Source organism: Neolamprologus multifasciatus, chromosome 9, assembly GCF_963576455.1.
Source record: "Neolamprologus multifasciatus chromosome 9, fNeoMul1.2, whole genome shotgun sequence".
NCBI classification, from domain to species: Eukaryota; Metazoa; Chordata; class Actinopteri; order Cichliformes; family Cichlidae; genus Neolamprologus; species Neolamprologus multifasciatus.
This window is the reverse complement of record NC_140447.1, coordinates 11,827,608-11,841,629: the sequence shown is the minus strand read 5'-3', so window position 1 is coordinate 11,841,629 and position 14,022 is coordinate 11,827,608. Positions and strand designations below refer to the sequence as shown.

At 40.8% G+C, this 14,022-nt stretch overlaps 1 protein-coding gene and 1 pseudogene across 3 annotated transcripts in view; one reads left to right on the top strand and one right to left on the bottom strand.

Moving 5' to 3' along the window:
• Positions 1 to 6,418, top strand: part of LOC146511101 (uncharacterized) — a 20,023-nt gene extending 13,605 nt beyond the window's left edge. The window contains exons 3-4 of one of the 3 annotated variants that reach the window (XM_085172979.1): positions 3,874 to 4,470; positions 5,324 to 6,418. In XM_085172979.1, the coding sequence (XP_085029105.1) occupies positions 3,874 to 4,470; positions 5,324 to 5,998 (1,272 nt within the window). In that variant the 3' untranslated portion in view covers positions 5,999 to 6,418. Of the gene's footprint in view, positions 1 to 3,873; positions 4,471 to 5,320 lie in introns of all 3 variants that reach the window. The other 2 variants (XM_085172978.1, XM_085172977.1) reach the window with 2 other exon arrangements.
• Positions 6,419 to 8,910: 2,492 nt separating this feature from the next.
• LOC146511100 (general transcription factor II-I repeat domain-containing protein 2-like) lies at positions 8,911 to 11,194 on the bottom strand (annotated as a pseudogene).
• Positions 11,195 to 14,022: the final 2,828 nt, after the last annotated feature.

The following is a 14,022-nucleotide window of genomic DNA, read 5'->3' as shown; positions in this document are numbered from 1 at the left end:
AATCCCGGTAGAACTGCAATTAAGCTAGCACAATTATTTTATTTAGGAGGACTTGTACTTACATCTTATGCCATCAGCTTGCCCTAGGTCACGTTTCCTTCCACATATGTATTTGCAAAAATTGCATAAAAAGCACTTGCAGCAAAAAAACATCACATACCAGAAACACACTTTGCCGATCCGATCAGCTGTTCATAACACTTCCTACTTCATAGCACTTCCTACGTTGGAATAGATGTCAGCAAAAACTATCGTATGTCCGACTTTACCTGCCAAAACCTGCCTTCAGCGATACCTATACTGGTGTTTTTAAAAATTTGTTTGACTTTATTGTTTTCTGTATTGTTTCTGGGATTCTTAGAACTTAAATTGCACTGCTGGAAATAGTTTATTTTGATGCACATGCACATGCTGTTTGTTTTGCAAACTTGCATATATTTATGTATATGTTTATTATTATTATGTATAATATTTATTTTTGTTTTTCCTGCAGTATATAAAAATCTCAAAAATACTCAAAACAAATTTCCTGTGGTTGGAAACAATGTGCAACTTTTTTGCATTTACAGTTTTGAGGGATAAACCTCTAAAATTTCTCTAACTAGAAATATGTGTAAAAACAATTTTAAATTTTTTGTATTTTATTGCACGTTTTTGCACTTTATGTAGTTACTATGGACTTAATGCATAGATATTATTAAAATTTGGGATATAATGGTCATATTGATGTATAGCAACTTGAAATGCTCCCAAAAATGGCATTAAGGGCATGTAAAAATATAAAGATAAGCTCTGACAAACTTGTTTCTATGGTAGGTTTTAAAGGGTTAAAAGCTGAAGTACTGATATATATTTTATGCAAAACTAACTGAACCTTGTGCTATATTATTGTAATGTAATAATCATGTAATAATACAATGCCTACATTGTAGAGGGTGACTTTGCCTCTAAAGAGGAAAATGGGCAGGGAAGAGGTTAAAGTGGGATTCAGCAGGATTCAACCCTAAAATCAGCTGTAGTGGCTCAGTGTGGGGAAAAGAGTCACAGCTCACAATCATTTCTATTGAGAGCTCCAGTAGATTTTCTTAATGTACAGGCTGTGATCAGCTGACCTGCTGCTCTCTGTGGATGTACACAACTGAATTCAGCCAGATGTCTGCAGATGTTTCATGAGTTGTCCTGGCTGATTTCCATCCTCTACACCAGGGGTGTCAAACTCAAGCCACACTTAAACATTTATTGAACACACTAAAACCATGTTGTTTAAACATAAATATGAATAAAACCAGACATGAATATTATTCCACAATAAATAAACTTTAACTTTAAATGTTTTGATCTTCATAAAAATATATCCTGTCAAAATTATGCAAGTTAGAAATATGAACATGCTGCCAAAAACCCCAGAAAAAAAAATGAAAACATACACAAGGTTCGAGCTGCATGTAGACGGAGCTGGGGCATTGCTGCAGGAATGGAACTAATAAACTGTGCGGGCCATTCAGTGTCGTACTTTGCCTTGAGTGTATCATTACACTGCAGCTCCATCTGAATCTGCACAGGTGCAGTTTCCACGTAAATGGGTTGAGAAGCAGCTCAAAATTCTCTTTTTGTGCTTCACAGTCACCAAAGCGCCGCGAACTCAGTGCGTTCAGTTTATCAGTGTGTGATGCACTTTACCCACGTACACACACGCACACACACATGGTACGTTATTGCCAGATGCAACGTTTATTCTGAGTTTTTTTATTAGTTTTGACAGTCCGCCGTCTGGACAGCTCCCGTCTCAGCTGATCCCAGCTTCCCATCCGCTGCTCTTCCGTGTCACTAAAAAGGGGAAGGAAAGACATCATCAGCCCAAACTCCATCAGCTGTGTTCTCACCTGCCTCTCCAGCACCGCCCCGTTGAGCTCACTGCACCACTCCTCCTCTGCAGCCGCGCCCGGGACCACACCTCCACCACAATCAGCAAAGTGCGCCGACTTGGTTCAACATTACTTGCAACATTACTTTAAATCACATTGTGAGACAAACTGCACACAAACAGTTTGTGTTTGCTGATGTTTGTTGGGCTGATAGAATCGCTGCATTTGAAATTACCTGCCACATAAAAAATATTACTCTATTTATTCTCGCTCGTCTTCTGTATTGCTAGCTAGATGTTGAAAACAAAACAAAACACTGGCCCACTTTAACCCCTAACTAAGGCATACAGCTTATGATTAGTACATGATCAGGATTGGATTGCATGTGTTAGTGTTTCACTTTGATCTTTGATACCTGCAGTGATGAAATAACTCCCCTCAAATGCCTTAAACCAAAAGTAACAAGCCTGTTTTGAAAATGTAAGGAGTAGAAAATACAGATATATATTTTTTAATGTAGAGAGTAAAAGTAAAAAAACCCTCAGGTTACAGTCAGACTCTGACTTCATCCTTCACTGAACCAAGCTAGTAACTGTTACATTTTGTCACATTTATTATTAGAAATATATAGAAAATTATAGAAATATATAACAGGAAACAGCAACAGGAAATATAAAAAAAGTACAGACCTGGTAAACATTTATTACTATTCTGAGTGTTAGCATTAATATTTGTGTACAAGCAGGAGGGATGGGCATGATTTTAGAGTGTTTGAACAATGATTAATTATCTTTAACACCAGGTTGGATGTAATGTGTTACTTAGAGCTGGTCGATATAAGATTTTTTCATATCACGTTATGTTTTTTTCATTTCAGGCGATAACGATATATATCACGATATAAGCCAAATAACTATATGTGTACGATTTAAATGTGCCGTTGCTCACAAGTAAAATGTGAAATAATCAGCAGCTTGTTTTGATTTAAATATTTATTTCCCATAATAAGTTCAACAGGGTAGATGTACTTAAGGAACATGAGACTTTTTCAGATAAATAAAGGCAAATATTGCAAACTACACAAAAGGCAGCCGCTAAAGCGTTTAAGTTTCAAAATAGAACAAACAAAACAGACTACTAAATTGTCAATTCCACTTAGAAACAAAATATTAATTCTAAAAATAAATCTTAGTTAGTTTAATTTTGTCTGTTCTTCTGTAAAACAAACTTTTGTCAATATCAAATAAACTGAGAACTAAAAGGAAATTCTCAATCTCTCCTTGTTGTATAGCTTAGCTTTTCAAACAGTTTTAACAGTTACTTTAGTCTGACAAAAGCCAAATGACGAATTAGCGCTTTATTTATTGTATTTCCAGACTTGCTTTCGGCACAATTTACGGTGCGCGCTACTCTGTTTTTTGTCAGACTTGAAATAGCCAAAATACCTTCACACTACGGAACGTCTATGGCTCTTCTGTTCGACAATCTCTCCGGCCTTGGAACCATCATCTGTTTTCTCTTCGGTAACCTTCGGTCACGCTCTCGGTTGATTTTTTTCTAGTCGGCACACTCATTTCCTCCATTACCTGGGCGGCACGGCGGCTGGCTGCTTCCCAAACAAATACACATGTGCGGCTTGGCACTTGTGCTGTCTGTAACAAGTCACGTGATGTGACGCTGCGGCTGTGATTGGTTCGGCTCTGCGCTAGTTAATTTGGATTGGCTGTTCTTGTTCTTTTTTTTTAAGAGGACAAGAGAGATGAGGCCTGTCGCAATAGTTACATTTTTCTATCGAGAAAAAGTTATTTCGCAATACATATCGTTATCGTTCTATCGCCCAGCTCTAGTGTTACTACTTACCAGTAGGTGGGGAAAGAGACCTTTAAGGTGTTTGGTGCCACACTCCACCTTCAGGTTTAAAACTAGTGTTAATGGAGGGAGTTTGAAGCTTCAGTTTGTTCAATGAATGCATTTCACTCACTGCCTGTTTGTATCTCTGTCACTGCAGGACCAACATGGACCGAGAAGTCAGCGCTCTCAGGAGGCCGACAAACCTCACAGAAGAAAGAGAGAGAAAAAAAACACCTGTGACGAGTGTGGGAAGGATTTTACTTTGAAGTCTAAACTAAAACAACATCAGCTCATCCACACTGGAGAGAGACCGTTCAGCTGTGACTTGTGTGGAAAGTTGTTTTCCTGGAAGAAAGCCCTAAAAACACACCAAGTCATCCACAGTGGAGTTAAAGCTTACAGCTGTGATCAGTGCGGCAGAGCTTTTACTCAAAGTAGCAGCTTACAGAGACATCTAGTTACCCACTCTGGAATTAAGGCATACAGCTGTGACATCTGTGGAAAAACCTTCAGCCAGCTACGGAGCCGAAATATACACCTACGCATTCACTCCGGAGAAGATGTGTACTGGTGTGATCAGTGTGGCAAATACTTTACAACAGACGCACACTTACAAAGCCACATGTTTACCCACACTGAGGAGAGACCTTATCAATGTGACCTGTGTGAGAAGACTTTTAAAGCTCCGCATCACCTGAGACGACACCAACAGATCCACACCAGAAAGAGACTCTACAAGTGCAGTTACTGTGAGGTATGTATTTTTATTTTATTCTTGTAAGTTCAGTCTGACTGTTTGGAACAAGTCTGCTCATTAAATTGTGTTAGCATGTTAGCACTTCTACTGCACCGAAGAGTAGCTCTGAGCCATTATTCAGATTTTCATTTCAGTTATGATTTTTGTTTACACGATCATGAAAAACGAAAAATGCTGAAAATTGATATGTTGCTGTTATTTAATCTTCAGGCAGTTTCATGGTATATCATGGTGTTGTTATTTCTGCATAAATGGCCTTTGGTTTACAGCGGCTCATTCCTCTGTCAGGTGTAAATGGAATAAAATAAAACATAAAATAAGTACAAAACCAAACCCTTCAGTAATCTTCTCTTTATGGTTAACAAAGTTGTATTGTTACGTAATGGTATTGCAGTATTGTAGCCGCAGTATCATTGCTTACATATAGCTTCAGTACTTTTAAACATTAGTGTTAAAATACCCATTTAATGTTATAATTGCAGCGTCATTGGGGGTAATAGTTTTTCTTGTATCCCGTCAGCTGAGTGTTATAACTGCACAATTACAGTGTTGTTAATGCAGTATTAAATTAGTATTATTGCAGTGTTACAGTAGTTTACCATGGGTACCCTAAAAACAGTAGTGTGGTAGTACTTAAGTGTAAGTCAGATGTTACTGTAATATTAAAGAAGTATTCCTGTAGTATTATGGTGGTAGTATTGTAGTTATTGTAGCCCAGTAAACTGAGTGTGTTAATCGAAACAGTAAAATGTAATTGGACGTCTGCTGAGATGCTCTTTATTTCAGGCGACATTCAGGATAAAAGTGTTGAAGGACTGACTTACACTGTCTTTGTGTCTTTGTTTAGAAGCAGAGCGACACAGATGGATCCACTTCTCAACCCTGTCATCGCTGTGGTGGTGGGAAAGACTTTCGTTGTGACATCTGTGGAAAAACTTTCAGTCAGCAAGACGGCCTAAAAATACATCAACATAAACACACTGGAGACAAACTGAAATACTGCAAAGAATGTGGGAGAAGCTTCCCCACATCAGGTGACTTAAAACTACATAAACTCTTTCACAGTGGGGTCAAAAAACACCTCTGTGATCATTGTGGGTCATCCTTCACCACTGCAGGTCACCTTAAAACACACAAACGAGTCCACACAGGAGAGAAACCATACAAGTGCAGACACTGTGACAAAAGTTTCTCACAGTCAGGTAATCGTAACGAGCATGAACGTACACACATGGAAGGAAACTACAGCTGTGAGCAGTGTGACAAGAGCTTCAGTAATCTCAGTTCATACTCTGCACACAAACGATCCCACGTTACTAATAAACTTTTTCACTGTTACCAATGTGCCAAAACATTCACTTCATTATCTGCTCTGTGCAAACATCAGCGTGATCACGCAGGGCTGAAATCGTTCCCATCACAGGATGACAGCAAATCTGAAGAGAGAGAAACATCCTCTGGTTTCAGGGTCCAACTTAAAACCCTGGAGATCAGGCTCCACAGAGTTCAGATAGACTCTCCTTAAAGTTCAAATGAGGCTATGAATCAAACTGTTCATGTAGTTCAATGTTAATCTTTATAAATTCTTCTTCTGTAGTGTTTGTGTTCAGTGGTTACCTTCCTTTTTATTTTTTCAGTGGCTGGAGGAAAAATCAGTTTCCTGTTCAAGTTTTTATTGAATGTAGTTTGTTAAATAAAGTTCTTAAATAAAGTTTAAAAAATGTTAAATAAAGAATTGGTTTAACGACAAAGATTTTGAGCCGTGATGTCATTTCCTGTATTTCAGAGTAAAGACTGAAGTGACAAATGGAAACATGTTTACAGTCATGGAATAAACACTGATGGGTCATCTGTAGGAAGTACTATTGCTGACCTGACAGACTCGTAAATAAAAATAAGTAAAACTGATTTCGTAACATCTGTAAATGATCTTTTGGCTATAGTAGATCTTTGACTTTTTCCTTCTTTAATTGTTTGTTTAAAATAGTTTTCTCTAGCTTAAGGCGTATGGTCCAGGCCTTCAGAGCAGTGGTCTGACTGTTGGAAAACCCACTGAATTCACAGTTGATGCCAAGCAAGGAGGAAAAGCTCCTCTGAAAATTATAAATTATAGTCCAGGAATATCTGGCTTTGTATATGATCACAAATATGTTAAATATATTGCATGTACCGTATTTTTCGGACTATGAGTCGCACTTAAAATCCTTTAATTCTCTCAAACATCGACAGTGCGCCTTATGTATGAATTCTGGTTGTGCTTACTAACCTTGAACTGATTTTATGTAATACACGGCGCTCAAAAATCTGTCAAAAAAAGTTTTAGTACGACTTTGGTAAGCCACGAAGTTGCACCGCTTGATGGATTGTCGGAGCATTACGGCTACGTAGTCAGGAGCCTCGCGGAGTGATACGTACTGCGCTTCAACATAATATTACTGTATTGTGTGTGGATAAGGACCCCAAAATGGCACCTGTTAAGAGACATTCTTACGAAGCAGATTGCAAACTCAAGGCTGTCAGTCACGCAGTAGAACATGAGAATAGAGCAGCTGCGAGAGATTTCAACATGAATGAATTAATGGTACGGAAGTGGAGGAAGCAAGAAGAAAGAGTTGAGTAAAGTTTGACTTATCTGTTTTGTTTCGCTTAATGCGTTTTATAGTCCAGTGCGCCTCATGTATGAAACCAGACCTGTTCATCGAAAGTGCTCCTTATAAACTGGTGCGCCTTATGGTCCGAAAAATACGGTGTGTTAAATCTGATTGAACTTATCCCTCGTCTTCTGCGCAAGATGGTGAAGTCAATTCTGTGGATGTCCAGGTTAAGGATAATGACAACAGCACATACACCTGCACCTACACCCCACGTAAGCCTGTGAAGCACACTGATGGTCTCCTGGGGAAACTGAGAGTCCATTCAGGGTGAGTATGCACTCACACACGCTCTCACTTTCACTCTGGCATGCAGGGTTTGTCTTTTCTTCTCACTGAAAAGTCTCTTGAGTTTTGGTGTTTGTGCCCACAGATGAATATCGGAGCAGGCTGTCATCCAAACAAGGTGAAGGTCTCTGACCCTGGAGTGGCAAAGACGGGCCTCAAAGCCTTCCAGCCAACATACTTCACTGTTGACTGCTCAGAGTCTGGTCAAGGTAAAGCTCCATAAATCTGTGTGTGTGAGAGTAAAGAGCGCAAACATATGATCATGTCAAAGAAATATTCCAAACAACAGTAACATGTTTAGAAACAGATATTACAGGGAAACTTATTTAACCCACCTGCTGTCTGAGGCTAAAAATGACTGTAGAGCATTACCTGCAAAGGTAACATGCTAACACAGCCTTTGTCCTCTGCCATCAGGACAAAGGCTGTTTGTGTTTAGGCTATTCCAATGACACCGTTCAGGGTCAAAGTGGATCCTTCTCAAGGCAGAGGGACCAGGACTCAGCTGCAGTGGTAAGAATACTTGTACTGCCTCACAGAGAGTACTAACAAAAAACAGTCTGTTTATTTAGTTTATTGGTCTATAATACGGTCTGAATGTTTTCCGTCATACTACATGGAACAACTCTTCATAACACTTTTATGAAAATGTTTGACGAAATTGACAAGATCAAAATTAAAATCACAATCGCAAGGACTTAAAAACAAGAATAAACATGAATAAACAGGGTTATAGTTGGTATGCTAATGTAAACAGGTCCTTTTGAGCTGTCATTTGAACTGTTTACCAGTCAAAGCAGTAGTAGCAGCAGGCTGTGAAAGACTTTGAAATCATCAACAACCACAACAAAACACATGCTGTTAAATATACACCTGTGCAACAGGCGAGAGAAGAAATGCTCACACATGCGGGCGTGGACAAGGAAGCGTTCTTCTGGCTGTTATGCATCATATTAAATGGGAGAATGTGGATCGCTTCCTTTTCCCGTGACAGGGTCCCCTGGGAGTTGCGTGACCTACGGTGGAGATCACATTCCCAAGAGCCCTTTCAGTGTCGTCATGGCAGCCACACCGGACCTTAGCAAGGTCAAGGTGACAGGCCAGGGAGACAGTATGTACCTCTGTCATTGTTCTTGGACATCCACACCTTCTGACACCAAACCTCAGGCTACATAAAGCCAAGTGATAACCTATGAAACCATTATTTGCTTTTAAATGTTTGTCTAAGCATGAATGTTTTTACGATGGCTTTTTCCCCCTTGTACAGTTGCCAGTATATTGATGTTTTTATTTAATTTTTTTAAATGAATCTAAGCTTTTCAAGCAGATCAGAGGTGTCAGTGTATTTTCTTTGGTCTCTGTTCTGGCAGAGATAGCTGTTGGCAAAGACCAGCTTGTGCTGGTGCTTGTTTATTCAAAGAAGATGATCTGATCTTTTGGCTCGTCTGTCCAATAGTGTAGATTTCTGGTGAGTATCAGCTGAACTGGGTATGTAAATTGGGCCATCCAGCTGCAGTGTTAATCTGACGCCACTTGTGCCAAAAGTCCAGACAAATGTCATTTGATCAAGGAGCAAATCTGAGCCAAATAGACTGATCATTTTTTTCCTGTTCCAAGCTCCTGTAGAACTCGGGGAGGGAAAGCTGCTGATGCTGATTCTTCAGAGAATCATCACACTGGATTTTGATGAGCTCTAATTGCAGATTCTCTTCCACTTCTTCGGCATCCACCAAGAAAGGAGTGGCTAATAGCTTGATTTCTTTTTCAATGACAGAAAAATCCTGGAAGCGCTGTCTGAATTCTGTTTCGAGACATGCAATCCCAGACACATATTTCCCTTTTTTAGCAGAAAGGTTGGCCTGTGGATAATCAGTTCTGATCTCAGTGTGGGGAAGTGCACAACGTTGAAGTTGCGCAGTTGTGTCTTAAAGAGATTGAGCTTCACACAAAATGCTTTCATGAGTGCATAAAGTTGTGGTACAAGCTGCTCTTTCCCTTGTAGGCTCTTGTTCAGGGTGGTTAAATGATCAGTAAGATCAACTAAAAATGCTAGGTCTGCCAACCATAGACGGTCATTCAGCTCATGAAGAGGTCAGTCCTTCTCTTTCACACATGGTCCATTTCTGACCTCAGGGAGTAAAAACGCTTCGGCACGGCGCCACAACTTAGCCAGCACGCCTCCGAGTAGTAGAGTAGATCCCCATATTCAGCATCCACATCAGAAAGGAAAGCCTGAAATTCTCTGTGGTACAGTCCTCTTGCTCGAATTATGTTGACAGTTGTAACAATTGTGTTCATTACATCTCCAAGATTGACTGTCTTGGCACAAAGGGCTTCTTGGTGAACAGTACAGTGCATTTTAACAGCCTCACCTCCAGTCTCTTTCACCTGAGCGCACATCATAGACGCCATTCCTTTGTGTGCACCTGCCATAGCTGGAGCCCCGTCTGTTGTATCTCCACACAGCTTGTCCCATTTAAGTCCCATTTTGTCAGTTGAGCCTGACACAGCTTCAGAAATATCCATACCCGTTGTTGTGCCTTTTAGACTCTTAAGATCGAGCAGCTCCTCTGTAACTCCATGTCTCGGGCGACCTCATAGCTGGCTATTGTAGCCTTTTCCTGGACTTTTTGAGCACAAAAAAATGCTGTTGCTGACCCTGCAGGACAGCTACCATTTACTTTACTTTCTGCTCTCGCTCAGCACCACTGTAGGATGCATAGGCCTGATGTTTGGTTTCATAATGATGTCGTACATTATACTCTTTCATAACTGCCACAGTTTCAGTGCAGGTCAAACAGACACACTTCTGCTTGAATTCTTTGAAGAAATATTCACTCTCCCACCGTGTCTGAAATTTTCTGCACTCACCTTCTACCTTTCGCTTCTTTGGTTCTGACCTGTTTAGTAACTTGGGGTAAATTTCTTCTAGGATTGTCCTTTTTGGTGGAGCAACTGCTTTGATCAACAGTAGCTTCCCCTGGTGTTAAAACTAAGAAGTGCAGTACACTCAAGCAAAAGTTGAAGTGTGGGCCAATTAAAAATGGACCGCGGGCCGTAGTTTGGACACCTCTGCTGTAGACATTAGCACACACTCCAACAGGTTTTCATCCTCTAGAGTCACTTGGATGACACTGAAAACACTACGTCCAGATAAACTCTGTGTATATAGTGTATTATCTTACAAAAAATACAAACAAATGTAAAATAAGTCTTTTATTTTATAAATGTAATGCTTCATTTTAGGAGGAAGGTGGAGGAGCAGCTCCAGCAGAGCAACACCAGAGGTGTGTGGAGAGGACTGAACACCATCACTGGACGGAGCACTGTGAGCGGAGGGGGTCCAGAGTCTGGAGACCAGGTTCTGGCTAACAGATTGAACCAGTTTTTTAACAGGTTTGATTCAGTAGCTCTTCCCTCCCCCATCCACCAGAGCTCTTCACACCTCTCTGCAACCCCCCATAGCACCGGGGACATGAAATGCACCTCACCTGTCCCCCTTTTCCTTTTCCTTCAACGACTCTACTGGGTCTAAGTCGTCTCCACCTGCTACGGCGGCTGAGATCTTTTGGGGTGAACAGGACACTCCTCAGGACATTTTCTGACACTGTGGTGGCGTCTGCTATTTTCTGTGCTGTGGTCTGCTGGAGTGGTGGAATGGCAGAGAGGGACAGGGGGAAACTCAACAAACTGGTCAGGAGGGCCAGCTCTGTCCTGGACTGTCCGCTGAAGTCCATCGAGCAGGTTGGGGAGGAGAGGATGTTGTCTAAGCTAACATCCATCATGGACAACACCTCCCACCCCCTGCATGAGACTGTAGGAGCACTGAGCAGCTCGTTCAGCAGTGGACTTTTACACCCACAGTGTAGGAAGGAGCGCTACCGCAGGTCATTCTTACCAGCAGCTGTCAGACTCTATAATGCAGCTTAACATTCCTGTGGTCGTCTTACTCACCAGCTTGTTTCTTCTTAAAGTCTTATCTTATCTTCTCTTACAGAATGAACCTTTTGGGATTTAGTTACCTGGATGATTGAGCATGCATCAAGACATAACTGGACCCAGTTTGCACTTTTGTTTAAAGGGAGTTACACACCACGGTGTAAGAAGTCTTCAGTTTGCGTTCCAGTTTCATACATAAACACCCTCATCCTTATACAAAATATTATACTCGCTCCAAAAATAGTAAATCTAGCAACATCTGTGTCTGAAACACAACAGTTCTAATATGATTAGATCAAATTTGCACTGTTCTGAAAAGAGAGTGACACGTCCAGTTGTATAAAACCTTTTTCTATAGACATTAGCACAAACTCCAGCAGCTTTTCATCCCTTTGAACCCAAAAAGTAATTGCTCAGGACCCTAAACTTTCTAAATGTAATGCTTCCTTTGATGAGAACAATGTTTTTCAGTTTCTGAAATGCAGTTGCAGAAAACCTGAGCTATGCTATTTTCATCTGGAATGGCTTATTCTTTGTAGAAAGGTTTTTCTACTCATATATTATCCATCTGACCTGATAAACTTGGACACAGAATCACAATCTGAGATTACAACATACAGGAGTGATTGTTAGTAAAAGTGGGTTTCTGCATACCTGTGTAGATATTTCCTTAAACATCAGAAGTAATTTACAATGAATGATTCTGGTGGGTTTAAGTCAACCCTGCTGGTAAACAGAAACTGTTACTGAAAGCAGCCACACAGACACCTCAGTACGTTTTACTTGCAAGGGGAGCGTCGGAGAGCAGTGCTGCCGCTCGCCTGTCCAAGCAACTCCAACTCCTCTGCGTCCGCCTCACTCTTTTATTGACAACAGAGGTTACACACAATTCACTTAACCACCAAGACAAGCATATGTATGTGTGTGTGTCACTTCCTGACACCATACAAGGCATGATATCAATCAACGACCTAGCGTGTGTCATGCTGAAACAGCAGAAGTGAGCGTCTCGCTAAACTATAAAAACAGGAACTTGCCAAAGGTCACAGAAGTGTGAAATCGAAGTGTGTAATGGGGAATTATAGCATGTCTGCACAAAGCTGAAAATATAGCTTGTAATCGTCTAGCTCTTTCTGCACAATGACAACCATATTAGGACACATAAAAGCAATGGTTGTATATATCTTAGCACAAATGACAATCTTAAATGATCAATTCTGACATTCCCTCCTGTTTGTCGTTTGTGCAAGGCACTTCTATCGTTGGTGATCCACATCTGTTTTTCTGCTCTAGGGTTAGGGGCAGAGCACGTCCTACACCCCCGTAGTCTTCCTCAATGTCACCGCAGGATCACTTTCCACCTTTTTCGGATTTCACTGTTGTTCACAATCTCCTCATGACGATCTGTAGCAAGCCGAGTGGTACAGCCCTCTGCCTTAACTCCTCTCTGGATTGTTGGCTGTGCTGGAAATGGTCCCTGCTTCCCACTGGTCCTCTTGGAGCTTCCTCTCCTGGTCTCAGTCTGCACCTGCACCTCAGTCTCTCCTTTCATAACACTCACGTCATGGTACCTGCAATTTAAAAAAAAAAGCTCCCCCACAAAAGCCTCTTTTGCCACATGGTTGTTGCAATGTGTCAACTCAACACAATTAGAGATACACAATAAAGTTGCACATTCTCTATTAAAAGTTTCAGGACTTCTCCCCTGGAGTAGCTCTGCTCCAGGCCTGTAAACCTGCGTTAGGAGATGTTAGTGTGGTTTTCATGTTAAGTCTGTTTAACTTCTAGCTTCACCTGGAGCCTGCATCCTAGAAAACAAAATCTATAAGTTAATACAACTTCACATTTGCAAGCAACTGTAGGCCATAAGAGTAATAATGCATCCAACACCACAGACACCAGTGTGCCGTTTATTTCCCCAAATCATTAAAAACACTACTGTTGCCATAATTTCCCCAAATCATGGATCATCCCATTTATTCATTCCAAACTACTGTAACCAGTGACTTTTCTTAAGTAATGTCACTCACTTATTTTAACACTATGAGCTCAATAGTGGTGTGATAATGAGCCCAACACTAAAGTGTTCTGTAATCACTGCACATCTTGCACTCATGTCTGTCTGTGTCTGTGCCGAATCCTCCACAAGCACTCTTAGAGAGAAACAAAACATTAGCAGTGGAGCGTCCTGGAAGTCAGGCCTGGATTAACAGATTCCAGAGGTGCTGCTGTGAAAGGAGTGACACTGATTTTAACACAGTATGTATTTCACATTGCACACACATTTTTCCCACTGTGACATTTAACATTTTCCAACAATACAGTGTGATACTATAACCAACAAGCAGCCAGTGAAACAGTTTCCTTCACATGAAAATCACAGAAAAGTGGCAGTTAAAGGGTTACGTCTGCAGGGCCCACACACACTCATGTGAACCTACAGTCTTCCCCTCCTCTGGTCTCTGTCATCCTCCCGCTCCTGCAAAACCAAACAAACAACAAACAAACACATACATCCACCTTTTTTTTTTACTGTTTGGTGTGGATTAGGCATTAGAAGTGACTGATCCTAAAATGGTTACTGTCCTTAATCTCAATTTCAAGTCAGTCACACTTAGTCCACATCATCAGTCCAGTCACACGCATTCATACCAGTTATTGCTGAGAGTGG